Below are 24,760 nucleotides of genomic sequence, written 5' to 3' on the forward strand. Positions count from 1 at the left end.
GATGGGGTCCCAACTCAAATCTTGGCAAAACTGCGGAGGAGGTAAAATTTTGTCATACTCAGCCATGACAAACGCTCAGAATATTTGATAAAGAAAAAACGTGGGACGTAGAAAGGACAATTCTTTTAGGAAAAATTCTTCTCGTTCACGTGCTCTTGTGTCGAGATTAATGAGTGCTAAAGCTTTGTGCAGCTAGGAGACATCTCTCCAGCCCTTTATATAGCCCAGCCATCCGTCTTAACACTTATTAAGCACTAATGGTTATCCTATGAGATGAGAATGTAGGAATGAGGTGATGGCTGTGAAGACAAAGGTTCCAACTTCTCTGCTGGCCCATGGAGAAGGAGATGCTAATTATCTGTATTTATAGCCCTGAAGGTGAAATGGCAAATAGTTGGTGGATGACACCAGCCCACAGTGGCTACACTGTTGTTCGCAGCTTGCCACCGAAATCTTTCACATGACGGTGCGTTTTATCCCCTCAATAGTTACTGCCGCCCTTGGGCACATGATGGAGCTCTGTGCCAGCTAACCTCTGAACACCAGGGAAGGCAATGGTAATTTTACCTGGAGTTGTGAAACACTATAGTTGAGGAAATCCATCAAAGTCAACAGCACAGTGTTCAGGAAACTGGAAGAAAATGCCATAGTGTCTGTTGGGAGCATATGATCACACTGGTGTTCAGTAGTTTGAATTCACACAAAATGTTTTCAGTTTTGAGAAAAAAGAAATAAACAACTTTGACCATTTCTTCACACAGAACACAGACAGGAAAGGTCATCAGTGCCATTGATTGATATTATGCTCAAGAACCTAGAATCGAAAGCACAAAGCTTTTCAGTTCTGTCTCTCATGTGATGGAATAACTCTCCTCTCTCACTCAGAATTGCTGAATCCCTCTCGACATTCAAAAAGGGTACCAAAATGCATTTCTTTCAGATTCACTTCTCCCAGACCTCTGTAAACATGTACTGTGTTATCCGTTTAATAAGAACTTTTAAAAAAAAGAAACTATTTGCAGCTACAGGACTCAAGAACCATGTGTCTGTATCCAGATCTCTTCTTCTTTTGGTGAAATTCACTTATGTATTGTCTTCTGAGATGGACTTTGCTTTGAACAAAGGCATAAGCTGAATGAATAAATGTAAATGCAAATGCAGTAGCATGCATATCCTGTAAACATGATGATACTGATGTTTAGTTCAGCCTAATTCACGGAAAATTACTTCAATTTTGAGGTAAAGGAAGTAAACAATTTTGTCATTTCTTCACACACAAAATAGAGAGGAAAGATCATTTGTGAACTGATTTTTCTTTCCAGCAGTGACATTTCGGTTCACAGGCACTGACACAGCCTTGCTTGCCTCCTGACATGGTGCAAAACATTTAATAGCTGCTTGAGCCGTTCATTAAGGGCTTACTTGTTAAGTTCTGAGCCTGCAGGAGCAGGCACTACATGTGGCGTGTCTGGAGGACGTGCTATTGCTATTAGAACCAAAGCAAGCAGAACGCACACGGATGACAGATGAATATGACATGGCTTCATGTTTGAAGGCACAGCAAAAGCTGAGAGGTCACAAAAGGCAACTTTCCCAGCCACAGGCTTCCCTGCATCCCAAAGAGTTTCAGAACGCCTTGGTTAATTTGCAGCAGAATACAGAATGTGGCTCTGCTCTAAGATATGGCTGGAAGAGATGGTAGTTTCATGTAAGGGAAACAACTGGAGGTTATTTTACTCGGACACATGGATCCAAGTGTTGGCGGTGCCCTAATTAAAGTGATAACATCCACTTTAATGGCAGTGAGGACAGCGGCATACCAGTCCTTTTTCTCTCTAATTAGTTTGCACCTCTGCTTCAAAGTATTAATGGACCAGACCCATACTGGCACATTCTAGAGGAATTTAATAAAGCAGCACCGCCAGAAATATCTGTAATGAAAGGCAGTCAGATTGAGGGCCTTTAAATAAATGAGCCTGTGAATGTATAATCTCCAATGACATAAAAAAGCATTCCAAATTTCAGGTGGAAAATAAAATGCTTTGACAAAAAAAGGTTTAGTGGGGGGGGGGTGCAGTGGTGTGGCGGGTTTGGCCTACGTCTGTTATGCTGCATGCCTGCAGTTCACTAGCATCCCGTCCAGGATGTGTGTGTGTCCCCCCTCGGCCCTGTGCCCTGTGCTGCCAGGTAAGGCTCCGGCTTGCCGCAACCCCACTTGGGACAAGCAGTTGTAGACATTGCAAAAAAACAAAATGACTGTTAACTGCTGATAATGGAAATAAACACATTCTGTCAGTTTATGGAGTTTCCACAAGGTCAGAAGCATAAAAATTTTTCCAGAAGTATTAGCAGTAGTATTCATGAGGAGTTATGCACAAATATTTGGAGGGCCAAAAATATTAACACTACTCAGTGGACTTATGCAGACATTGTAAGAACTGAAAATATTAACAATATTACTGTGTTTTACTACTGTGATACTGGGGGAGCAAAGTATTAGCAACAGTGCTAGAAGGACTACATTTGGAGAACCAAAAAATATTAACTCAACTTGAAGGAATTCTACACAAATTGGGAAGACCAAAAATACTAATAATACTTCTCAATCAATGGAGTTATGTACAAAAATACTGGAGGATACAAGCTTGCATATGCACAAGTATCTATTAATGTTCTGTGGAGTGTTATCTTATGAAATCAGACACACAGTAAAATACATACATACACACTTTCTGAACTACTTGTCCCATCTGGCGTCGCAGGGAGCTGGAGCCTAACCCGGCAACAAACGAGCGTAAGGGACACACCCAGGACAGGACGCCAGTCTGTCACAAGACATGTCAAGCAGGACTCGAACCCTAGGCCCAGCAGAGAGCAGGACCTGGTCCAACCCACTGCGCCACCACGCCCCCCTCTCACCGTGAAATAATGAAATTCAAATAAGTCAAAGTAAGGAAATTATAATACAAGAGATTTTAACGTTACTTCAGAAGAAAATGACGATCAAGCCGTTAGTTTCACGTGTGTTGCTGGACCAGTCGGTGTTTCAAGTGCATTGAGCATTCCTCGTAACTAAGGGCGACGCGCCAAACACACCGCTTGTTGTTTCGCGTGTGTGTGGCAACATAGCCAGGCGAGATTAGAGATTCGACTAAGATTTTTTGTAAGTGTTATAAAAGAAAACCAAATAAGTGTGAATCAATTTTTACTAAGGGCTGGCCCTCGCAGCCTTTATGGCGGCCCGCCACACGCGCGCTGTAGACCTCCGCCGTCTCGCGCTGACGCGAGCCCCCTGACTGGGTGCATGGCGGTAGATATGTTGCGCGCGCGGGGCGTCGCGTACGAAGCAGCCCGCGAGCGAAAGCTGGAACAGGAGAACCGGCGGCGGACAGAGCGACAAGCGAGCACAAAGGGCTGTCGCGCTCTGGGTTGGGTGGCCGCCGGGGAGCTCAGAGAAGCGCTCTGCCTGGAACGGAAACCGGTAATACAGCGCTCAGTGGGACGGCTCCAGCAGGTGCGGAACATTTTTACTGTCAGCTTATCTATCTATCTATCTATCTATCTATCTATCTATCTATCTATCTCGGTCACACATTAACATAACAGAGCAGCACAGAAGTAACTTTGAGTAAGTATGAATTAGTAACAACATTTGAAGGAAATTCAGTAAATGAGTCAGTTCTTTACTACTGGTGTCAGTAACCGTTAAATCTATTACTTCAGGATATATTATGAGTGGTTTGAGTCAAATTCCAGCAGTAGAATCTTTTCCTCCATTTAAATGTGGATACGGATTCGAATGTGCACTTCAGAGGTGGATAACAGGCAGTACTTGAGGGACAAAGGTGTTCCCGAGTAGTAAAACTAATTATTATTGCATTTAGCTGACACTTTTCTCCAAGATGACTAACAAGAGTAAGCTATTTACTATTAATACAGCTGGATAATTTTACTGGAGCAGTTTAGGATAAGTACCTTGTTCAAGGGTACTACAGCAGTAGGTAAGATCTGAACCAGCAACTTTCAGATCTAAGGGCACCAGCTCTAATTGCTATGCTCTCAGCTGCCCCATTCTTTAATAGCATGAGAAAAATTGTATGGTTGAATTCTGTTTTCCCAGTGACTTGTCTTTGGTGGGTTTTATCCAAAATATACTTATTTAGGTTAATTTCTTTTGAAATCAGGCGAATGTGCCAAATTAATGTAGGAGAGAAGCTTCCAGAAGAAACCGCAGACTTGGCTTTCTGTTCAGAGCCTATCTTTGACACAACGCGCTGGACTGATGGGCCATGCAGAGTGAGCCGTTCCTGTCCTCACAATGAAACGGCCCTGGAGGAACACTCGTGCTGCAAGGCGTGCGGGGGCCTTCTTTTCACGACAGACTTGCGATGTGATGTTCTCAATGCCCTTATTACAGTCCCGGGAGATCTGTCTCCCTCCTGAGCTCCTGATAGACCACCCTCTAATGGGCAGGGATGTCTGTCGTTGAAGGAATGTCACAAATCATGTCTCCTAACTGCAAACTGATGATGTGACGTGACATTTTTATCTGCCAGACTGTATGACAAATGCCATGCTTGGCCTGTTTTGAGCCCAGATATATTAAAATATTGGGAAAGTTGTAATTATGTTTGACTCACATCATTCATTTGTCTTATTAATTTATCACAAGCCCTATTAAATAAGAATAACATATGCTGGACTATTTAAGGACTGGATTTACTGCACTGGTGCAGACTGTTAGAAGATTTACTTATAAAGTAGTTCAGTATACAAACCACACATTTTAATTTACTTTGGAAAAAGCCTCAGCTAAATGATTTAATAATAATGCAGGGAATGAGAATGGATGGTAGCACATCAGCGGTGTCAAACTTGTCAGGTATTGGCAGTGGTACTCCAAGGAGTTACATAGAAATAGTGAGGGTGGGATGCATACCCATTACACTTTCCCCTTGTCTGTTGTACCTGTGTACCCTAAACATATTTCACAACCACAGCCTTTGAGAAATGGACTTTGATATAGCCTTTTCAACATCTTGATTCTTTTCTTCAGCCATTCAGATGGAGATGGTGCTCTTAGGATCATTGTCCTGTTGTATGACCCAGTTTCAGCCAAGCTTTATCTGCCAGGCAGATGGCCTCACATTTGTCTGTAGAATACTTTGGTATAAAGAGAAGTTCATGGTCAAGTCAATGACTACACAGTGACCACATCCTGTCGCTCCAGAACAAGCTGAAATGATCGCCTTTCCACTCCTGCGCTTGATGGTTGTTATGAGGTGTTTGTGGTGATATGATTTTTGCAAAATATGGCAATTAGTATAATGACCAAAAATCAACACTTTTGGTCTCGTCTATCGAAAGGACAGTTCCAGAAACCTAGTTGTTTGTTCAGAAGCAAATTCCTAAACCTAAGCCATGTTCTTTTTTGAGCAATAGGGCTTCCTCCCAGATACCTTTCCATGAAAGTCAATTTTGTTTAGTCTTTTTCTGATCCTACTGTCATGAAATTTAACATGTTTACATGTATTCATTTATCTGACTTTTTTTTCCAAAGCGACTAACAATGTTAGTCTACCTACAATTATTTACACATTTATATAGCTTGGTAATGTTACTGGAGCAATTTTAGGGTAAGTACCTTGCTTCAGGGTCCTACAGCACAAAATCAGAATGGAACCTACCACATCTGGGTCCAAAGGCAGCAGCTCTAACCAATGCTACTTTAGCAGCTGTCGCAGGCCTAAAGCAGTATGTTGAACCAGGCCTATAGGTACCTAGATGTAGCTTTTGGAGTCTTTATGATTTGCAGTTGCTGCTGTATTTTACCTAAACCTGGCTGCTAATTACCTTATTAATTCCTATGGAAACAGTGTGATTGTGTAATTATAGAGGTGGGTAAGAACCAGACAATTGTTATTTATACCCTGATATGTAAAAACTTTAAATTGAAAGAGGGTGTATTTTCTTTTTCACATGACTGTATAGAGTGAACAACATGACACCAATGTAAGGTGTTTTTTCATTGAACAGACTCTGAGTTTTCATTTAAAACTGGTGAATGCTGATTGTGCCAGGCATTTATGTTTATAATATATTGCTTTGAGGAGAAACACCAGGGATTTATTATGCCACATCAAATTGCAATGGAAGACAACAGAACATTAAAATTCTGCTTCAAGTTGGAGTACTGGCTAAAATTGTTACCTCTGGTAAAATTGCCTGCTAAGCAACAAAATAATAACTTCAGGCAATAAAAACAAGAATGATTGCAAGTTGTATTGCATTGCAGGGATTTGGGTTGAGAATGCAAATCACTGTCCATGCATATTGCAAATCACAAAGACTCCAAAAGCTTCTTAACAGAGAACACCAGAATGATTGACTGGATATCAAACTTTTACAAAAGCATTGGTATCATAGGTTTTTTCTAAAATATCAAAGCTGAAAGAATGATTTTTAGCACACTTACATTATGCAGTATGTAGTTTAAACGTGTGTAAACAAGTGGTCCTCTAGTTGCCACAGGATTCTGTTAAAATGTAAGTTGGCTTTGTCAATCAAAAATCCCCCAGTACTCTATTCTATGTATCAAAAGGATATACAGTGCTGCTTGAAATGTGCACACTGTAGGGATGCTCATTATTCTTGTATACAATATTAAAATAAACGTATGCAATCTAAATCTTAAAATAAACTTATAAAATGAATAAATGATTGTAATTTACACATCTGATTCTACTTACCTACTTGGTTTTAGCAATGCAACTTGGGGTTCACTTATTTTTGCACCTGCACTGCTTCGGCTTTTCTACTGTGCACATGGTTTCCTGTAAACCAACATATGAAACTGGTAATTACACACCTATTATGTCAGATGAAAAAGACTGTTCTGATTAAATAATAATTTTGTGGTAAAACTAAGGGACACAAGGGCTTCACATACTTTCAAGCAGCACTGTATAAACAATTAAAATACACTAATACCACATTGTGGAGTAGGATTTTTAAATATTTTTTGCACCAGTTTCACACATTGATGTTAGAATAATAGTAATGTAAATACAGTGGTGTATATTTTCATGCTGCACTTTTATTTTCACTTTTCAATTTGTTTCCTTTTGCTTTTTCTTTTCAGAACAATCGGAATGCTCACGCTTTTGCTTGCTAGCCATTGATAATAAAAAGTAACTTCTGGGGAATCATAAACGAAAAGTATTGTATACAAAACACAATCACTGCTAGACAACAAAACACTGCCTAAACCCAAACAATAACAGATATGTGTCACGTCCACGCCCACAACACAACCAACAGCACCCGATAATGCTCCTGCACCTGATTGATCACTCACCCTTTAAAAGACCCTCCTCAGTTTCTATACCTTTGCGGAACCTCGTCAGGGACAACCGCCCTTCTTCGCGACGCTTCACTCACACGCTTCGCTAACTCTCAGTTCACATTCTCTGGTTTTCGAATCCTCACTTCGTTTCCCGACCACATCCACGGATCCTCATTCCTGTCCTCTTCGCCACTCGACTGCCCCTTCGTTAAGTCCCCTGACCTCGCTCATGGATCTTCGCTCTGACCCTGACCGCCAATCGACCGACCCTTCGCCTGTCCCCAACACCGAGAACTCGCCTCTTCCCTCGACTCCGGATGAATGACGCTGCACTTGGGTCCAGCCATCCTGGCTCCCTATGTTTCGCATGACAGAAGATTCCGCCTTGAAAAAAATGGACCCAGCAGCGTTCGCTCGTCTGCAGAATGCGCTGAAAGCGCTTCCAGCGCACCTTGCACCCAGAAGTGAAACCTGAGTCCAAAAAGAGGCGAATCTCCTTGCACTACCCGGTATCGCCACCAGATGTCGCCCACGCTCAATCGATGAATCTTTCGGTCGCCTCCCAAGCCGATGAACAGACTCTGGAGCGGTGCATCCAACAGGCGATTGCCCTGGACCATCTGGCCCGTGAGCCCTCAACACCGCCACCACCAGAGAAAACCCCACAACCTTACGGGTCGTACCGGGACATCTTTCTCCTGTTGAAAGGCAGCGACGCTTCCAGGAGGGCCTTTGCCTTTACTGTGGAGGAGCCAGGCATTACCTATATGCCTGTCCGCAGCGACCTGTTGCAGGGAGCTTCCAAGCTAGACCATCCAAGGTGAGTAGACTCCTCCAGTCAGTCCCTCAACTCACAGTTCCTATTGTCCTAACATGCGGGTCACGCATGCACTTGTAGACTTGGGAGCTACACGCAGTTTTATGGATGCCGCTTTTGCGGAAGCCCACAGCTGTTCCACGTGGCATTGTGAGGCCACATTACGGGTGAAAGCGCTTGATGGGCAACCACTAGTGACTGGGGTAGTGGACACCAAAACGGAGGAGATCGGCCTCCAGACAGGGGCATGTCATGTGGAGACCATCTCCTTTTTTATCATTAGGGCCGCGGACATCCCGGTAATTCTGGGTTACACCTGGTTGGCCACGCATGACCCAGTGTTTTCCTGGAGTTTCGAGGAACTCGTATCGTGGGGAAAGCAATGCATCTCCTCATGCCTTACTTTGCCTTGCCGTGCCACCTCGATTGAGAGCCCTGAGTCCACTCAGCCTCTGATGGTGCCAGAGCACTATACAGACCTAGCCGAGGTTTTCAGTTTCCAGCGTACGTGACAGAGGCCCTAGCCCTGGGCATTATCAGACCATCCACTTCACCAGCCTCCGCCGGATTCTTTTTTGTAGGAAAGAAAGATGGTGGCCTCCGTCTTTGTATTGACTACAGAGGTCTCAACGAGATCACGGTCAAATATCCACATCCTCCTGCCTTTGAGCACCGTTGCACTTGAGCAGGTACATGGCGCAAGGGTGTTTACCAAGTTAGACCTACGCAGTGCATATAACCTCATCCAGATTAGAGAGAAAAATGAATGGAAGACTGCATTTAGTACCACTCTAGGCCACTACGAGTACCTGGTCATGCCTTTCGGATTGGCCAATGCCCCCTCTGTATTCCAGGCTTTTGTTAACCATGTGTTGGGGGATTTAGTCAACAAGTGCATCCTGGTATATCTAGATGACATCTTGGTATTCTCGCCATCAATGGCTGAACACATAACGCATGTACGACAAGTGCTCGGTCGTCTCTTAGCCAATGGCCTCTTTGTCAAGGGAGAGAAATGCTTATTTCATCAGGAGCGGGTCTCCTTCCTGGGCTTCGTCCTTGGTCAGGACAGGGTAGAGATGGATCCGGGTAAGGTCCAGGCAGTGCTGGAATGACCCCACCTGACCATAGTGAAGGCTCTTCAGCGGTTCTTGGTTTACAAACTTTTACCGATGGTTCGTTCATGGGTTCAGCAGCATTGCAGCACCCCTCACCTTGTTGCTCAAGGCCAAACAGCCCCAGCTCTCATGGTCCAAAGAAGCCAATGAGGCTTTCCAGGACCTCAAGCGGCAGTTCACCACCGCCCCAATCCTTAAGCACCCTGACCCGTCATTACCGTTCGTTGTGGAAGTAGACTCATCAACCGTAGGCATCGGACCGGTGTTGTCCCAGAGGCAGGGAACCCCAGCCAAGCCCTTTCCCTGTGCGTACTTCTCCTGTAAACTGTCGCCTGTTGAAAGAAACTATGACATTGGTAACAGGGGACTGTTGGCCATTAAACTGGTGCTGGAAGAGTGGAGGCACTGGTTGGAGGGGGCTGCTCACCCATTCTTGGTTCTTACAGATCATAGAAATCTAGAATACCTTAAGGCCACCCGTAGACTCAACCCGCGACAAGCCCGTTGGGCTCTCTTTTTTTTTTTAGCAGGCCCTGTCTCACCTCTACAACAAGGACCCAACTCCAGAAACGCCCAAAACCATCCTGCCCAGCACCTGCTTCGTGGGTCCTGTTCGCTGGCAGTTCACGGAGGATCTCCAGTAGGCCTAAAGGGAGGAGCCTAATTCAATCGACACCAGAAGCCAGCAAGGCTGTTGGAGCCCCTTCCAGTTCCAGTCAGACCATGGTCTCATGTAGCGGTGGACTTTCTAACGGACCTACCCCCCTCAGACAGTAACACCGTAATCCTCGTTGTGCTGAACAGGTTCTCCAAATCCTGTCGCCTGCTCCCTTTGTCCCGACTTCCCACTGCCCTGGCAATGGCTGAGCTTCTGTTTCAGCATGTCTTCAGGATCTTCGGGTTACCCGAGAACATTGTCTCTGATTGGGGACCCCAGATCGTGTCCAGGGTCTGGAGGGCATTCTGGCAGTGGCTTGGAGTGTCCATGAGCCTCACATCTGGGTACCACGCCCAGGCCAATGGACAGGTGGAGCGTCTGAATCAGGACCTTGGCCGCTTCCTTAGGAGCTACTGCGGGAAGGACCAAGGCCAGTGATCGCGCTTCCTGCCTTGGGCTGAATACGCCCATAATTCCCTGTCCCATTCCTCCACAGGCCTTTCCCCTTTTCAGTGTATCCTTGGTTACCAGCCTCCCCTGTTCCCCTGGCACCCTGCGTCCTCTGATGTCCTGACTGTGGATTCCTGGCACCAGCAAAGCAAGACCACCTGGCGGGCTGTGCATGACCATCTGAAGCAAATCGTCCGCCAATATAAAGAACAAGCAGACCGGCATCACCGGAACTTATACTTCCAGCCTGGGCAACGTGTATGGTTGTCCATGAGGGACATCCGCTTGAAGCTGCCGTCCAAGAATCTCAGTCCCTGGTTCATTGGTCCCTATAAGATCCTCCGAAAAATCACCCCAGTCACTTACAGGTTACCGTTACCACCTCACTTACATATCAACCCTACATTTCACGTTTCTCTTCTTAAACCACACAGTACTTCCATACTCCAGGCCACCCAGGAGGAACCAACGCCTCCTCCACTGGACGTGGAGGCAGAGGAGACCTACACGGTTCACGCCCTCCTCGATTCTAAGCGCCAACGTGGGGGGCTGTACTACCTGGTGGACTGGGAGGGGTATAGTCTGGAAGAACGCAGCTGGGTGCCAGCCCGCAACATCCTCGATCCGTCTCTCATTGCTGAATTCCACCGAGACCATCCGGATAAACCGGTGCCCCGTCCTTGGGGCCGCCCTCTTGCTGGAGCCGCTCGTAGGGTGAGGGGGTGCTATGGGGGAACGACGCTGCACTTGGGTCCAGCCGTCCCGGCTCCATATATTTTGCGTGACAATATGGTGTGTTATGGCCACGTGGCCAACCAAAGGTATCGTGCAGGCGATGGAGCGGTCACTGTTAGACATTAGAGCAAATGTCGGGACTCAGAAATAATGCATTAAAGTTAATGGAATGGTGGTCCTAAGTCCAGGGTGTCAAAAGTTGCATATGTTCTAAGTTGAAGACTACTGGTACAGTTTCCATCCCCTGATTAATCTTCATGTAGAAAACTAATCTTCATCTGATTTTATGAAAATGGTAATCTCAGGTTGTCTCAAATGTATTAACTTGCTTTGAAAATCTTGAAATGCTTAGCTGCAAATAATTTTGTTAGCCTATTGTGACTGTCCCTTGGGTACAACTCTACAGCCAGACAGAGATATTATACCACTAAATAAATTAAATACACAGCATCAACTCTTATTTAATGTAAAGTATAGTAAATCATTCTCAATTGCCTAAGCAAATAATGTTTCCTGAGCTTCTAAGTAAGCTTGTTAACTATGATCTCTTTATAAAACTCCAATTCAAGGTGTCCAGAAAATCTCTCACACACACACACACACACACACAGACACACACAGTCTGAAGCTGCTTGTCCCAAGCGGGGGCCCGGCAAGCTGGAGCCTAACCCGGCAACGCAGGATGCAAGGCTGGAGGGGACACACCCAGGACAGGACGCCAGTCCCTCACAAGGCACCCCAAGCGGGACTCAAACCCCAGACCCACCGGAAAGCAGACCTTGTCCAAGCCCGCTGCACCACCCGCCCCCAACCCCGGTGTCCAGAAAATCTAATTTAAAATTATTTTTGGAAGGAATATATCCAGCCTTATAAATGAGTGAAATTACATGTCACTTTGGATAAACAAGTTTCCTGATTAATAAAAATACTAACACTGATATACAACTTATTTCTTCTGTATATCGGTATAACTATGAGCTCAGTTAATCATTCTGAATAGCATCTTAATCCACCTATGTCAGTCTTTCTCTCACAGGACCTGATTTTTTTTTTCCACATAAAAAGTAAAAAATAATGTTTGTGGTTTCAATTCAGCTGTAAATACAGGCTTCTACACCGGTTTTATTTAAATGTAGGCTAGTTTATATTAATCGGTCCTGTAAGTTCATGAATGCAGATTTGTGCTGCGCAAAGTGCTTAACATAAATGCAAATAAACAGAACATGTTTTGCTAACACAAATACACCTGCCATAGATTTTTGATAACAATGGGTCATATTCATCAGTTTAAACATGACTGAAATCAGAGCAAATTCTTCACTAAGACTTTTAAGTTTCATTTTTATTAAACATCAGCATAGGTCTGGATCACATGTTAAGATTGATGGTGCAGTTAATTATGTGGACATCTCACTCTTGCTCTGGTTCATCTTCAGTACTGTGTCTTTGTCCTCAAAATTGTTATGATAGTATTCGGTTTCTATTGGAAAATTTTCTGTGTCGGTTGCTTTCACAAATATCAGCGTACAGGCAGTTCCCGGATTACAAATGAGTTCCGAGTCCTCAGTCTGTCTTTAAGCCGGATTTTGATGTAAGTCGGAACAGTTAAGTGTGGTGGGTATCTAATGTCAGTTTGTCAAATGTTTTACTTAGTTCTGTATATCGTGTACCTTTCTATGCTCAAAAATCATTAAAGAAACACTTTGGATACCCTAAAACATCTTTTATATAACAATACAGTAATGTTCTATAATAACGATACAATGTAATGATAATAGTGAGGGGGGTGCGGTGGCGCAGCGGGTTTTCCCTGTGCCTGCTCTCTGATGGGTCTGGGGTTTGAGTCCCGCTTGGGGTAGCTTGTGACAGATTGGCGTCCCCTCCTGGGTGTGTCCCCTCCAGCCTTGTGCTCTGTGTTGCCGGATTGGGCTCTGGCTCGCCGCGACCCTGCTCAGGGCAAGCGGTTTCAGACATTGTGTGTGTGTGTGTGTGTGTGTGTAATGATAATAATGACAAAAATAAATGTAATGACGCTATTTATAATAGTGAGAGATATAGAAAGAGATAATAAATGTTACTATTGTTATGATGAACAGAGGACACGGAGGAGGCTGGACCCAAGTGCAGGATCATTTATTCAGAATCAAAGGACTAGATGTGTTCTGCCTGTGTGCATGAGCGTGTGCAAAACATTAAAGAAAGTTTAATGTTCACTTTTCCAATGTTTGTTGGCATTTTACGAGTTGCAGGATGTTGAAAGCCAGGCTGGTGAGACTGTGAAGACAGAACAGAATAAACTGGGAAAGGAAAAGTCAAGGGGGCAACAGTCAAGGGTTAAGTGGCCCGCAGGTAGAGAAGCTGGGGTGTGGGATAGTGTAAATAATGATTTGGTGTTCTTGGTCTCGAGTCATAGAGATGTATGTTGGTAATCCTGGGTTTTGTTTGTGGCTTCATGGTGATGTTGGTTGGACTGGGTCTTTGTGTACGGTTGTTGTAATATACGCATGGCATGTAACACCTATTCTTATTGATCTTGAATGTTATTTCACTTTTTTCAGGCAGTTGAAGATGAGCCTTCAGCTTCAGATGAAATTTACCAGGGTGCAGCTGAGTCTGATGCAGAAGGTGGAAGTCACGTAAGGCTGTTCACTTTTCATGTTACCTGCTTTGTTAATGATGTGTTCTGTGATTGATAGAAGTAATTCCATTGTTTTTTCATTTGTTATTTAGGATTTGCAGTTTCATCTACCCAGACCTCAAAAGAGAGACAGCGTCACAGACCTCAGGAGGCACCTGTCTCATACAAGGTGAGAAACTGTTTATGTAACTTGAAAGCTTCTAACAAGCAGATTTATTTGCAACAATTCAAACTTTTAAAAATATCTTCTGAAAACACTGATGTCTTGGCCAAGGAGCAATATGTAATGTATTGTAGTGGTTAGGTGCTGTTGTTACCTTGATCAAAGTACTTACCCTAAAATAATACAGTAAAAACACCATGTGACAAAGCCTGGTTCTCCAGACAAGAGAACACAAACTCAGGGTTTCTGGATTCGATGGTCTTTATTCCTGAATTCCATAGGCTGGACAAGGTGTCAGAAGAAGGGAATCAGAACATGCCCGGTCTCTAGTCTTTTTCTGCCTCTTACCCCAGGATAATGTCTCAATGTCAAACTGGACCTTAAACTGGGGAGTCATGACAACTAGGTGTTTGTAATTATGTGTATGTGTTAGGGTGGCATGGTTGCCAGCATGGTAAGCAGGTGTAGGTGATGGTGTGAATGTGTTTGATGTTTCATACAGTATATGGCAATGGTAATGTGTTATGCTCTACAGCTGGACGTTCATATATTCTGTATAACGTGTGCCACATACCATCTGTATAAATTGATATATTGACATTGTAGCAAAAACCTAACATTTAGGTGAAATATGTGCTTTGTCTGCAACACTAGCTAAGTAAAGATCAATAAGAAATTTGAAGTTTGTAGACTCAAGTCCCCAAAGGGACATTGTACCCTTGAAAAAGGTACTAAACCTTGACAAAATACAGGATATCTAGCTGGATGTTCCCACCAGGGTGTATAAAGCCTTCCACCTTAGACTGGCTCCATATCGCCATGAAGCTGTCTGGGTAAGAAATTATTGAAGACAGGCGGATGAATTGACGGCCCACTATGTAAAAGCTGCCCACGTAACAGTAACCTTTGTCACTTTCTTTAAAAGCATGTTGTAACGATCTGGCTAATGAGTTACCCCAGATCCTCACGTGGATTGCAAAGAAAGGTGTATTAACCCAGACGGACATGGAAAAAATGGAAGCTCTTCATTTAATATCTTGTAGGCAACCATGGATGACTTATATCTCACACAGCTGTCTTCACGATAAAATAAACAACATTAAAGTAAACTCCAAAACGTGCGAGGCACAAGATGTGTATACGGCCAAGTATATCAGCCTGCGCCGCGCGCGGGGTAGAGCCCCCCTCGGTCTCCACCATAATACGTCATCATTACATATCCCCCCCCACTTAGAACAAGGGCTGTCCTCAGACCACAATGGAAATAAAACATTTACCCCTTCACTGTAGCACATTATTGCATAACAGCGACAAGCAGTGGCACATAAAAGAAAGTAAAGATAGTTACCCAGCATATTACCATAGCCCAACATTACACAGCCAGAACAGCATCCATTTTTTTTTCTTTTTTCTCCCCTCCTCCCCCACTAACTTCACACTGTTGAAGCAGAAACTGAAACAGAAGATATTACAATAAAGGCTTGAAACACACAGGTCTGAACAGTATCTCAAGGACAAGTGGTGCACATTGCAGCCATAACCCTTTCAGACATTTCAATACCTGCTAGTCTCTAGACCAGCCAAAGAAAACACATTTTCTTTCACAAACAAAATACAATAAGACCCCAAAATGAGAAACAGAACGTCATGAAACATTTCAATACTCAAATTGTGAAGCAAAATAAGGGTTTGTCCACCTGTTAACATCCCATCCACTGGTAACCCTTGGTGTGCACATAGGACGGAGGAAGTATGGGTGTGCTGTGTGGGCAGGTTGTGTGGAATGAGTAGGATGTTGCGAGTATGAGTGTATTTCCGTATGAAAGGGCTGTGTGTATGTGAGGCAGGAATCACCAGCATATCCACTGCGAAGAGAATACGGTTGTGTCTGCATGTGCACAAGTTGTGGGTGCTGGAGGTGAGCGTCAGTGTGAGGTGAGAAAAAGTTTATAGGGGGCGTGACCACAGGACTATTGACTGAGGGAGTCTGCGTCCCCATAGTCAGAGCAGCCGCCAACTGGTCATAGACGTCCGGCTCCTTAAACAGGATATCAAAGCCATATACGTCCTGCTCATCAGGGACACAGACCTCTTGCTCCTGCAAATTGGTCTCAGCCAACTGTTGGGGCGTACACTCCAGGTCCTCCTTGTCGTCCCAAGTAAAAAATGGAAGTAAGTTAGAAACATGGTGAACACCACCATCAGCTCCATCCGCCACCCTGGACAGCTTGTAATTCAGCTCAGACAAAACTTTGGTAATCCTGTATGGGCCTTTATAGACTGGGGCAAGCTTGGCCGAGAAACCCGCCGAGGCATCTGACCGAGGGTGGGCTTTCAGTTTAACCAAGTCACCGACCTGGAACGAGATGGCACGCCGATTCTTATCATAATGTTTTTTCTGTGTGGACTGGCTCTCCGCTAGGGACTCCCTCACATGATCATACGCCTCCCTCAGGGCTGAAGTGAGCTCCACCTTGTAGTCCACTACAGAATCAGCCATGTATTGAGGGCTTGGTGACAACCACAAATCAAGGGGTGTATTGAGGTTTCTGCCATACAAAAGAAAAGCTGGGGTATCTCCCGTACTCTGGTGTGGAGCTATTCTCAACGCAAAGGATATCAGCGGCAAGTGGAGGTCCCAGTCTCTGTGTTTTCGCCCCACATAAGCACGGATTGCAGTCTTAATAGTACAGTTCACTCGTTCCGTCTGGTTAGACTGGGGGTGGTAGGCTGTAGTCAGCCTGTGGTCTGAGCCCATGGCAGCAACAACCTCCTCAATGAAGTCACTCACAAACTGAACACCCCTGTCAGAGACCAGGTGCGCAGGAGTGCCATGTCTCGCAAACACCTCAGAGACAAACTTGCGGGCCACAGTCGCCGCTGTAGCCTCTCGAACTGGACAGATTTCCACCCACTTGGTGAAATAGTCAATGAAAACTAAAATGTATTCATTCCCACGGCCGGATCTGGAGAGGGGACCCATGAAATCAACACCAGCAAACTCCCATGGATATGTAGTGACTACTGGTTTCAGATAGCCTCCAGGCTTCTGATTGGCTGGCTTGGACAACTGGCAGGTCACGCAGGACTGGACATACCTCTTGACATCACCCCTCATACCTGGCCAGTAGACTCGCCTCTGTAAGCGCCCAGGGGTTTTGGTAATGCCCAGGTGGCCCCCCATCGGGTGGTCATGAAAGTATCTCAGTAAAGTACCTCACAGGATTCCAGGCACATAGAAACGCAGGGCCTTAAGAGGATGAAGCTGGCAGGAAGCCCTCTTGTCCATGAAGTAAACCAAACCATCCTGAATACAAAAATCTGTTGAGTCCACACAGGATCCGCTCTCCAGTTCCATGAACAGCGATGCGATTACCTGGTCGCCCTGCTGGAGCGACTTAAGCTGTTGCTTGTCCTCTAATATTAACAGTGGTTGACGTCTGAGGTTCAAAGAGCCAATAGTGGCGTATGATGACAGGTCTACGGGCTCGGAGGGATCACAGGCAGGGTTCCGTGAAAGGGCATCTGGAACTAAATTTGCAGAGCCTGGTCTGTGGATCACTTCAAAGTCAAAGTCCTGTAGTCGTAGGCGCCATCTAGCCAATCGGCCTGAGGGGGAGGGCCTTGACATCAGCCACCTCAAGCTGTTGTGATCCGTAACAACTGTTACATAGGAGCCCTCAATATATGGACGAAAGTGTTCGAGAGCCCAAATCACCCCGAGGCACTCTTTCTCAGAAGTGGAATATAGGCGCTCTGACTTGTGAAGTGTGCGGCTCGCAAATGCGACAGCCCTTTCCAAGCCATCTTCCCCAGTCTGGGTCAATGTGGCCCCGAGGCCAACATCGCAAGCATCTGTACGAACTGTAAAAGGCTTTCCAAAATTAGGTAAAACAAGTACTGGTGCCCTAGTCAACTGCTGCTTCAGGTGATCAAAAGACTGCTGGCGCTCAGTGGACCACGTGAAATGGGCATCCTCCCTCAAAAGAGCGAACATGGGCTCAGCGATACGAGCATACCCTGAAATGAACCTACGATAGTAACTTGTCATTCCAAGAAACTGTCGCACGTTTTTAACCGTCTTCGGTGTGGGAAACTGCTTGATTGCGGCCACCTTATTCTCATCAGAACCAATGCCTCCTGGGGTTACCAGGTAACCTAAGTAACGAAGGTTTGGCGTACAAAAATGACATTTAGCGAGCTTCAACGAAAGGCCAGCCTCCACCAAACGTCCCAATACACTAGCGAGGTCCGTCAGGTGTTAGTCAAAGGTTGGTGAAGCAACAACAATATCATCTAGGTATACCATACAACAGGTGTGTGTGTGAGCCCTGCCAAGACAGTGTTCATTAGCCTTTGAAATGTCGCAGGCGCATTTGACAATCCAAAAGGCATTACTTTAAATTGATAGAGCCCTTTGTGAGAGATAAAAGCTGTCTTTGGTCTCGAATCTGCAGCCAACGAGACCTGCCAATAACCTCGTGCAAGGTCTAGAGTTGAAATGAATTTACCCCGTGCCAAAAAATCCAAAGAGTCATCTACTCTCGGCAGCGGATAGGAGTCCCTCACTGTACATTTGTACACTTTCCTAAAGTCCACACAAAATCTTGGCTCTGCGCCAGGCTTTTCAACTATCACGATTGGGGACGCCCAGGGCCCTGATGCCGGCTCAGTAATATCATCCTCCAACATTTTAGAAATCTGCTCTTCGATAATCTTTCTTTTAGTGGGTGAGGCACGATAGGGAGGGAGGCACACCGGTTTCGCAGTTCCTGTGTCGATTGTATGTGTAACTAATGAGGTCTTCCCCAGCTTTTCACTGAAAAGTTATTCAAAGTCTCGTAACAGGCTTGCTAGCCTTTCCTTGTCTGCTGGAAGTAAAGCTGCCTGATCCAACACTGGGATAAAATCAACTTTGGTATCCTTAAATGTCAGGCAAGCTACATGACCTTCCAAGTCCCCAAACTCCCCCTCCAACAGGCCTAGGTCTGATGTGTAGTTTGCATTGTCTCCCAATTTAACGCTACCTGTGGCCGGATGAATATGAACATCTGCCTGGATCATGAAATCTGTACCCAAAAGAATGGGACAAGACAGGTCCGGAATTACAGTAAAGCGATGTGTGAACAAGTGACCCAACAAGCTCACGGGCAGCCACACAATACCTGAAGGAGTGCATTGTTTTGAGTCAGCCAACTCAAGTAGGGAGAAAGTCCAAGGGAGAACAATATCCTCATTTATTCCACATTTAAGGAGAGTGGATGGATGGACTGCTGAAATGGATGCACCGGTATCCAATGTCGCCCTCAGAAAAACTTGGTTAACCATTACCATTGACGACAAAGGGGAGTTCTTAGACTTCCTTGGGCTGTCCTGTACGAAATTAACTGAGTGAGAACCCTCTGTCCTCTGTACGCTGGGCCCCGGTTCCGCGTTCTGCTTTCCACCCTGGGGTCTCTGAAACCTATGTGGTCGAGCACCCAGGTCACCCCTAGTGTCTTGTGGAGCGTTTGGGTGCTGTTGATCTGGCTGAGGACTCGCAGCTGCCCCCCCCCCCCCACCAGGTTCTGTGTTTCCACTCTGCCTAGTTTTCTTACAGGTCCCACAATTACACGTGGTGACCCCGGGGGTAAAACATTTGTAGCAGTGCAAGTTTGGTCGCCGGGTCAGCTGAGCAGAAGTGGCAGTCCTGTTAGGGGAAATAGGCCCCAAGGCAGTGTGTAGCTCATGGGCAGTCAGGAGCAGCTCAGTTAAAGTTGTGGGTGCGACCGCATGGAGGGCCAGTCTATACTAGTCTGAGACATGCCGGCAAATCACCTCTATCTGTTCTTGCTCAGACGGCGGTTGCCTCAGTCGTTTGAACTCAGTCACCAGGTGAGCAACAAAAGTGGGAACTGGTTCATCAGAAGCCTGGACACTGTCTAAAATTCCTCTCCAAATCTTCTCTTCATTGTCTGTTGGTAAGAATGCTTGACGAAAGAGATCTGAGAAATGTTCCCATGACAGTAGGTGGGGCTGCATGGCAGAGTACCACTTCCGAGGCTCCCTCTCAAACAGCCTAGTCAACTCTAGAAAAAAACTGAGTATCAGATAAGCCAACCGCTGTTTTGTACAACGAAACAGACTGAAGCCATTCCTCTAGGTCAATAGAATCACCCCCATCAAACTTGGATGGCACAAGGCCGGAAAGGTGAGCAGAACTAACCAGCGGGGGGTGTGGACATGACTGGGCTGTGCATTCGGAGAGAGTGTGTGCCGCAGTGAGTGTAGTGTGTCCAGGACGGGCACCAGCATTCTGTCCATGTGAATGTTGAAAGCCTCGGCATTTCGACTATTGCGCTCTGTGAGTGTGTGTGTAGCAGGGGTGGAGGTAAACATAGGATGGGTATGTGTGTCTGGTCTTTGTGAGTGTGAAGAGGTCTGGATCTCAAACTGCTGTAGCAAGCTGTGTTGTAAGTCAATAGACATACTAAATGCAGATGTCAGCGTATCTACTTGTTGCTGCAACTTTTTTACCTGAGCAGCAAGACGCTGAATTGTGACCGAATCATCACCCAACAGCCCAAGTGGAACACCATCACCTTCACCATCTTCATCTACAAACGCAACAATACGTCTAGCCATTGTAAATGCAATGAGAGAATCAAAACAGAAATGTGACCACGAATAACTGGAAAGAAAATTATCCTAAAGCAGGTTATATTAGCACATTTGCATTAGTAAGACACCCTATCACAATACATAGGAAAAATATTATCATCAAATATCACTGCATGTATTCCCCTTGAATTCAGTACAGTAGTCAGTTTTCGTTATTTTGCTATTAACTATTAACATATATTACACACTCACATACAATTATAAAGCTTTTTTTTTTTTTTCCTTCCTTTCTTTCACGGTGCGTAGAACTCCGTAGCGAAAGGGAAAAAGATGAGGAAAAATATCCCACGGTCTGCCCAACTTTTAGGTTGCCACACCATGCACGAGTGAATGAAATATCGTAAACTTTGGCTGCCTCAGCAGTCCGCTAGCCAACGTGCGCGAGGCAAAGAAATAAAAAGTCGAATTCCAAAAATAGTTCGCCTGCTTCGTCATTCACCAAAAACATATTCCAAATATACTTACTGTCCAGTATCCAGACCTTTCCCTCTGAGGGTGTTCATTCACCGTTCAGGCGCCATTTGTAACGATCTGGCTAATGAGTTAGCCCAGATCCTCACATGGATTCCAAAGAAAGGTGTATAAACCCAGACGAACACGGAAAAAATGGAAGCTCTTCATTTAATATCTTGTAGGCAACCATGGATGACTTATATCTCACACAGCTGTCTTCACGATAAAATAAACAACATTAAAGTAAACTCCAAAACGTGCGAGGCACAAAATGTGTACACGGCCAAGTATATCAGCCTGCGCCGCGTACGGGGGAGAGGGGTCTCCACCATAATACGTCATCATTACAATGTGCTAAGCAAGTGAAGTATAAAATTAATATTTTTGGTGCCCTGGCATTACTGCCCAACTGCACTTCTACAAATACAGTTCTCACTTAATATGTGGTGAAAACTTGACGCCTCGTTCATCTCCAGCTGACAGGCTTTTGTGAAAACATTTATTTAAAATTTCCATAGTAAAACATGCTATTCATTCTACGACTCCAGAAAAGCATTCAGAGGGGAATTTTGTCAAAAGGGCAAAATTGATTTGGCTGAGTTTCGTGGGATTTAAGCATAAGCACTGTATTTCTTGCTGTAAAATATACCCAGTGGAACTTTTGTTCACTGAAAGTATTTACAGCATCAAACATGCTGTGAACTACAGCTGTCAGTGTACTGAGAGGATCCCAGTTTCTCAATTTAAGGCCCTCAAAAGTAGCACAATAAATCACTTGATGTTAATGGAAAATACAGAGTTCCCTGCTGTAAAAAACAAAGTAAAAACCATATCTCTGCATTACAGACATTTTTGGTCTATTTTGATCAGAAAACATCTGCACAACACACAGGGAGTTTTTTTTTTCTTTTTTCTTTTTTGAAGTGGGGCATGGTGGTACAGTCAGTAGTACTGGTCCTGCACAGCCCCTGAGTATGAATTCAGATGTGGGTTTGATCCCAGCTCAGTCTTTGTGGAGTTTGTTTGCTTCCACCATATGCTCTGGTTTTTTCCCACTGACCAAAAATATGTGTTCTAGGTGAATTAGTGGCTCTGAACTGCCTGTGGGGGTGCGGTGGCGCAGCAGGTTTAGCCAGGTCTTGCTCTCTGGCAGATCTGGGATTCAAGTCCTGCTTGAGGTGCATTGTGACAGGCTGGTGTCCCATCCTGGGTCTGTCCCCTCCCCCTCCAGCCTTATGCCCTGTGCTGCTGGGTTAGGCTCTGCCTCACTGCAACCCTGCTTGGGATAAGCAGTTTCAGTCAATGTGAGTGTGTGAATTGCCTGTGCTGCTTATTAGTGTGTTATTACCTTTCAGGGTGTATCTTACTTTATACCCTGTTCTTCTGGGATAGCTTCAGGAGCACTGCAATCCTGCACTTGACAAAGTGTTCATTGGTTGCATGTATGGATGGAGGTATGGATGGATGTCTGACCTTAGGACTTGAACTTTGTTTTAATTAAGTAATATTCCAGAGGTTAATTTACTAAACCTAGCTTTTTTGTCTTTTAATGCCTGTTGAAACAATGTATCTGAATGAGATTTGTTTTTGTCTGATGGCACAATGTTCACAGGCTTTTAATGTTACACTGTGCCTCTCTTCAGACTGTAGCATGTAATTGAAAGAGGCTACTGTCTCTCAGCTTCTTGCAAAAACAGTGGCTTTTGTCAGAAATAATAAATGTTTAAAAAATGTCTGAGCAGGTCAAAGGCAGAAAACACTTGAAAGGATCCTTTTTTGGCCTGCAGTCCTTTGAGAAGTCAAATCGACCCTTTTGACAGGAGAGCTTAAGCTCTTCTGAACTGGGGACACTTCAGACAGCGGCAGCTCAGATGCCTTTTGTGGACAGACCTGCCTGTCACTTTGAGAACATCAAACCCCGCTTTCCGAGCATGCATGTGTTTAACGTGAGTTGAACCACTGATGTCATGCTCCAGGTAAAATGATCAAACACAATAAAATTCACCTAATAGTACTCTCAGGAGAATGTACATACATATGTATAAAGTGTTGCATGTAAAATTCAGGTAATATTTTTCAGTAACATGTAACATTTACCTGGATTTGCAAAATCCTGATTAACTAGAATTTGCTCTCATAAACCATTTAAAGATATCCTTTAAATCTGATTTAAAGTGAAGGTACTTACCCCACAGTTACAAGAAAAGTCTTACAGGGATAAAGTCTCGTGATTGTGTGCAGACCTCTGTAAGTGAGGCAGTTATTGCTTTTATTTTCTTGTTGAAATAAATATTCACTAATGTCTTGGTTTTTGTTAGTGATCATGGTTTTCCTACAAATTACATTTCATAAAACAGTACAACAAGAACTGGAATAATTTCTGAAACAAATTGCTGTATAACATAAATCCCCTTAAATGATGTGCAAAAATATGCTGTTTGTCATAGATATTGTCATCGATTTTGAATCCATTTTTAAATATGTAAACATATTTCTCATACATATGGGAAGGGTTTAGATTGTTTACTAGACATTTATCATGCAGCCCCATTTTGAGTCCAGCCACAAAACAGTTTGAGATAGCAAGGCACCGTTATTCTGTATGTGTTGCAACATGAATGCTGCTGTTGTTGTTCAACACAAATGCCTGGCGATTTGTCCCTTCCTCTTACTTACATCCATAGCATGCCTACTGTTGCCTGGAGACGAGCAGCCAAGTATGGGTGTGCAGTCCTGCTCAGTGCGAAAGCTGTTTCAGGCCGGGATGTCTGTCTCAGCGTAACATCCGTTCGTGGTTAAGCAAAGATCCCACCTTGTTTTCAGCAGAGGCAATAAATAATTTACAATGAACAGCTCACATCGTTGTCAGTAGTTAGGCACCCATTTGGAGACATCATCCATAAGGAAAGCTTATGGTAATTGTATGCCTGAAAAATCTAGTTAGAGTGGAACCCCAGATGCTCTGGTTTCAAATGTAAATCTGATGCTGGTTGGCTGTTACAGTCAAACTCACTGAAGTTCCAGACAATGCCCCAGCTGGTTCTCATAATTTATTAAAAACCAAGACTCTCTGTAATGCCTCCCGTTTTTACAGTAACCTTACACTGCCCTGAAACTGCTGCCTGGAAATAATTCCTGACCCATCATGAAGCCAAAAGGTAGTAAGGTAGCCTTTTAGACCCAATGTGACCAGTTGGCAGAGCCTTCATAGGCCAGGGCATACAGTAGGACAGGAGATGTGAGATAGGCTAAGGTGTCACAATAGAAGACTGGAGAAGATCTGTCCCAGGCCTATGATGTGGGGGCGGCCAAGAGCAGTAACACTGACCTCCCATGGATATTTGCAGGTTTGCTGTTCTGGCCCTGGAAGCCAGTACCGTCACAAATTTTATTTCTTCCTTTCACTCTTGCTTAATGTCCATGATACAGTTTTACATTTTTAAATAGCAGAGCGTGTAACTGACCAAGATGGCGCCGTGGATGGCCACCTCGGTGTGGAGCTCCACAGTTGTTTTACTGTTTTTGCTAGTTTGTCCTGTCCTTAGTTATATTTCTACAATCAGTTTTACCAGGGAAGAACTGCTGAACATTCGGCAGTACATACCACCCAACATTTTACCAGTTTTCAATTGTTCTGACATTTTGCTGGACATTGTAGTTGGAGGTGCACTGCTCAAGCGCTCCAAGACGCGCAAGCGTGGAAAGGGAGCCAGCGCGCTAGTC

The 24,760-nt window shown here is 44.6% G+C and overlaps 1 protein-coding gene across 1 annotated transcript in view; it reads left to right on the plus strand.

The window, feature by feature from the left end:
* Window positions 1-2,893: 2,893 nt before the first annotated feature.
* Window positions 2,894-24,760, plus strand: part of LOC108925672 (coiled-coil domain-containing protein 60-like) — a 46,358-nt gene continuing 24,491 nt past the window's right edge. The window contains exons 1-3 of the mRNA XM_018737821.2: window positions 2,894-3,514; window positions 13,682-13,759; window positions 13,854-13,930. Of these exons, the coding sequence (XP_018593337.2) occupies window positions 3,305-3,514; window positions 13,682-13,759; window positions 13,854-13,930 (365 nt within the window). The 5' untranslated portion in view covers window positions 2,894-3,304. The remainder of the gene's footprint in view (window positions 3,515-13,681; window positions 13,760-13,853; window positions 13,931-24,760) is intronic.

The sequence above is a fragment of the Scleropages formosus genome, chromosome 12, assembly GCF_900964775.1.
Source record: "Scleropages formosus chromosome 12, fSclFor1.1, whole genome shotgun sequence".
Classification (NCBI taxonomy): Eukaryota; Metazoa; Chordata; class Actinopteri; order Osteoglossiformes; family Osteoglossidae; genus Scleropages; species Scleropages formosus.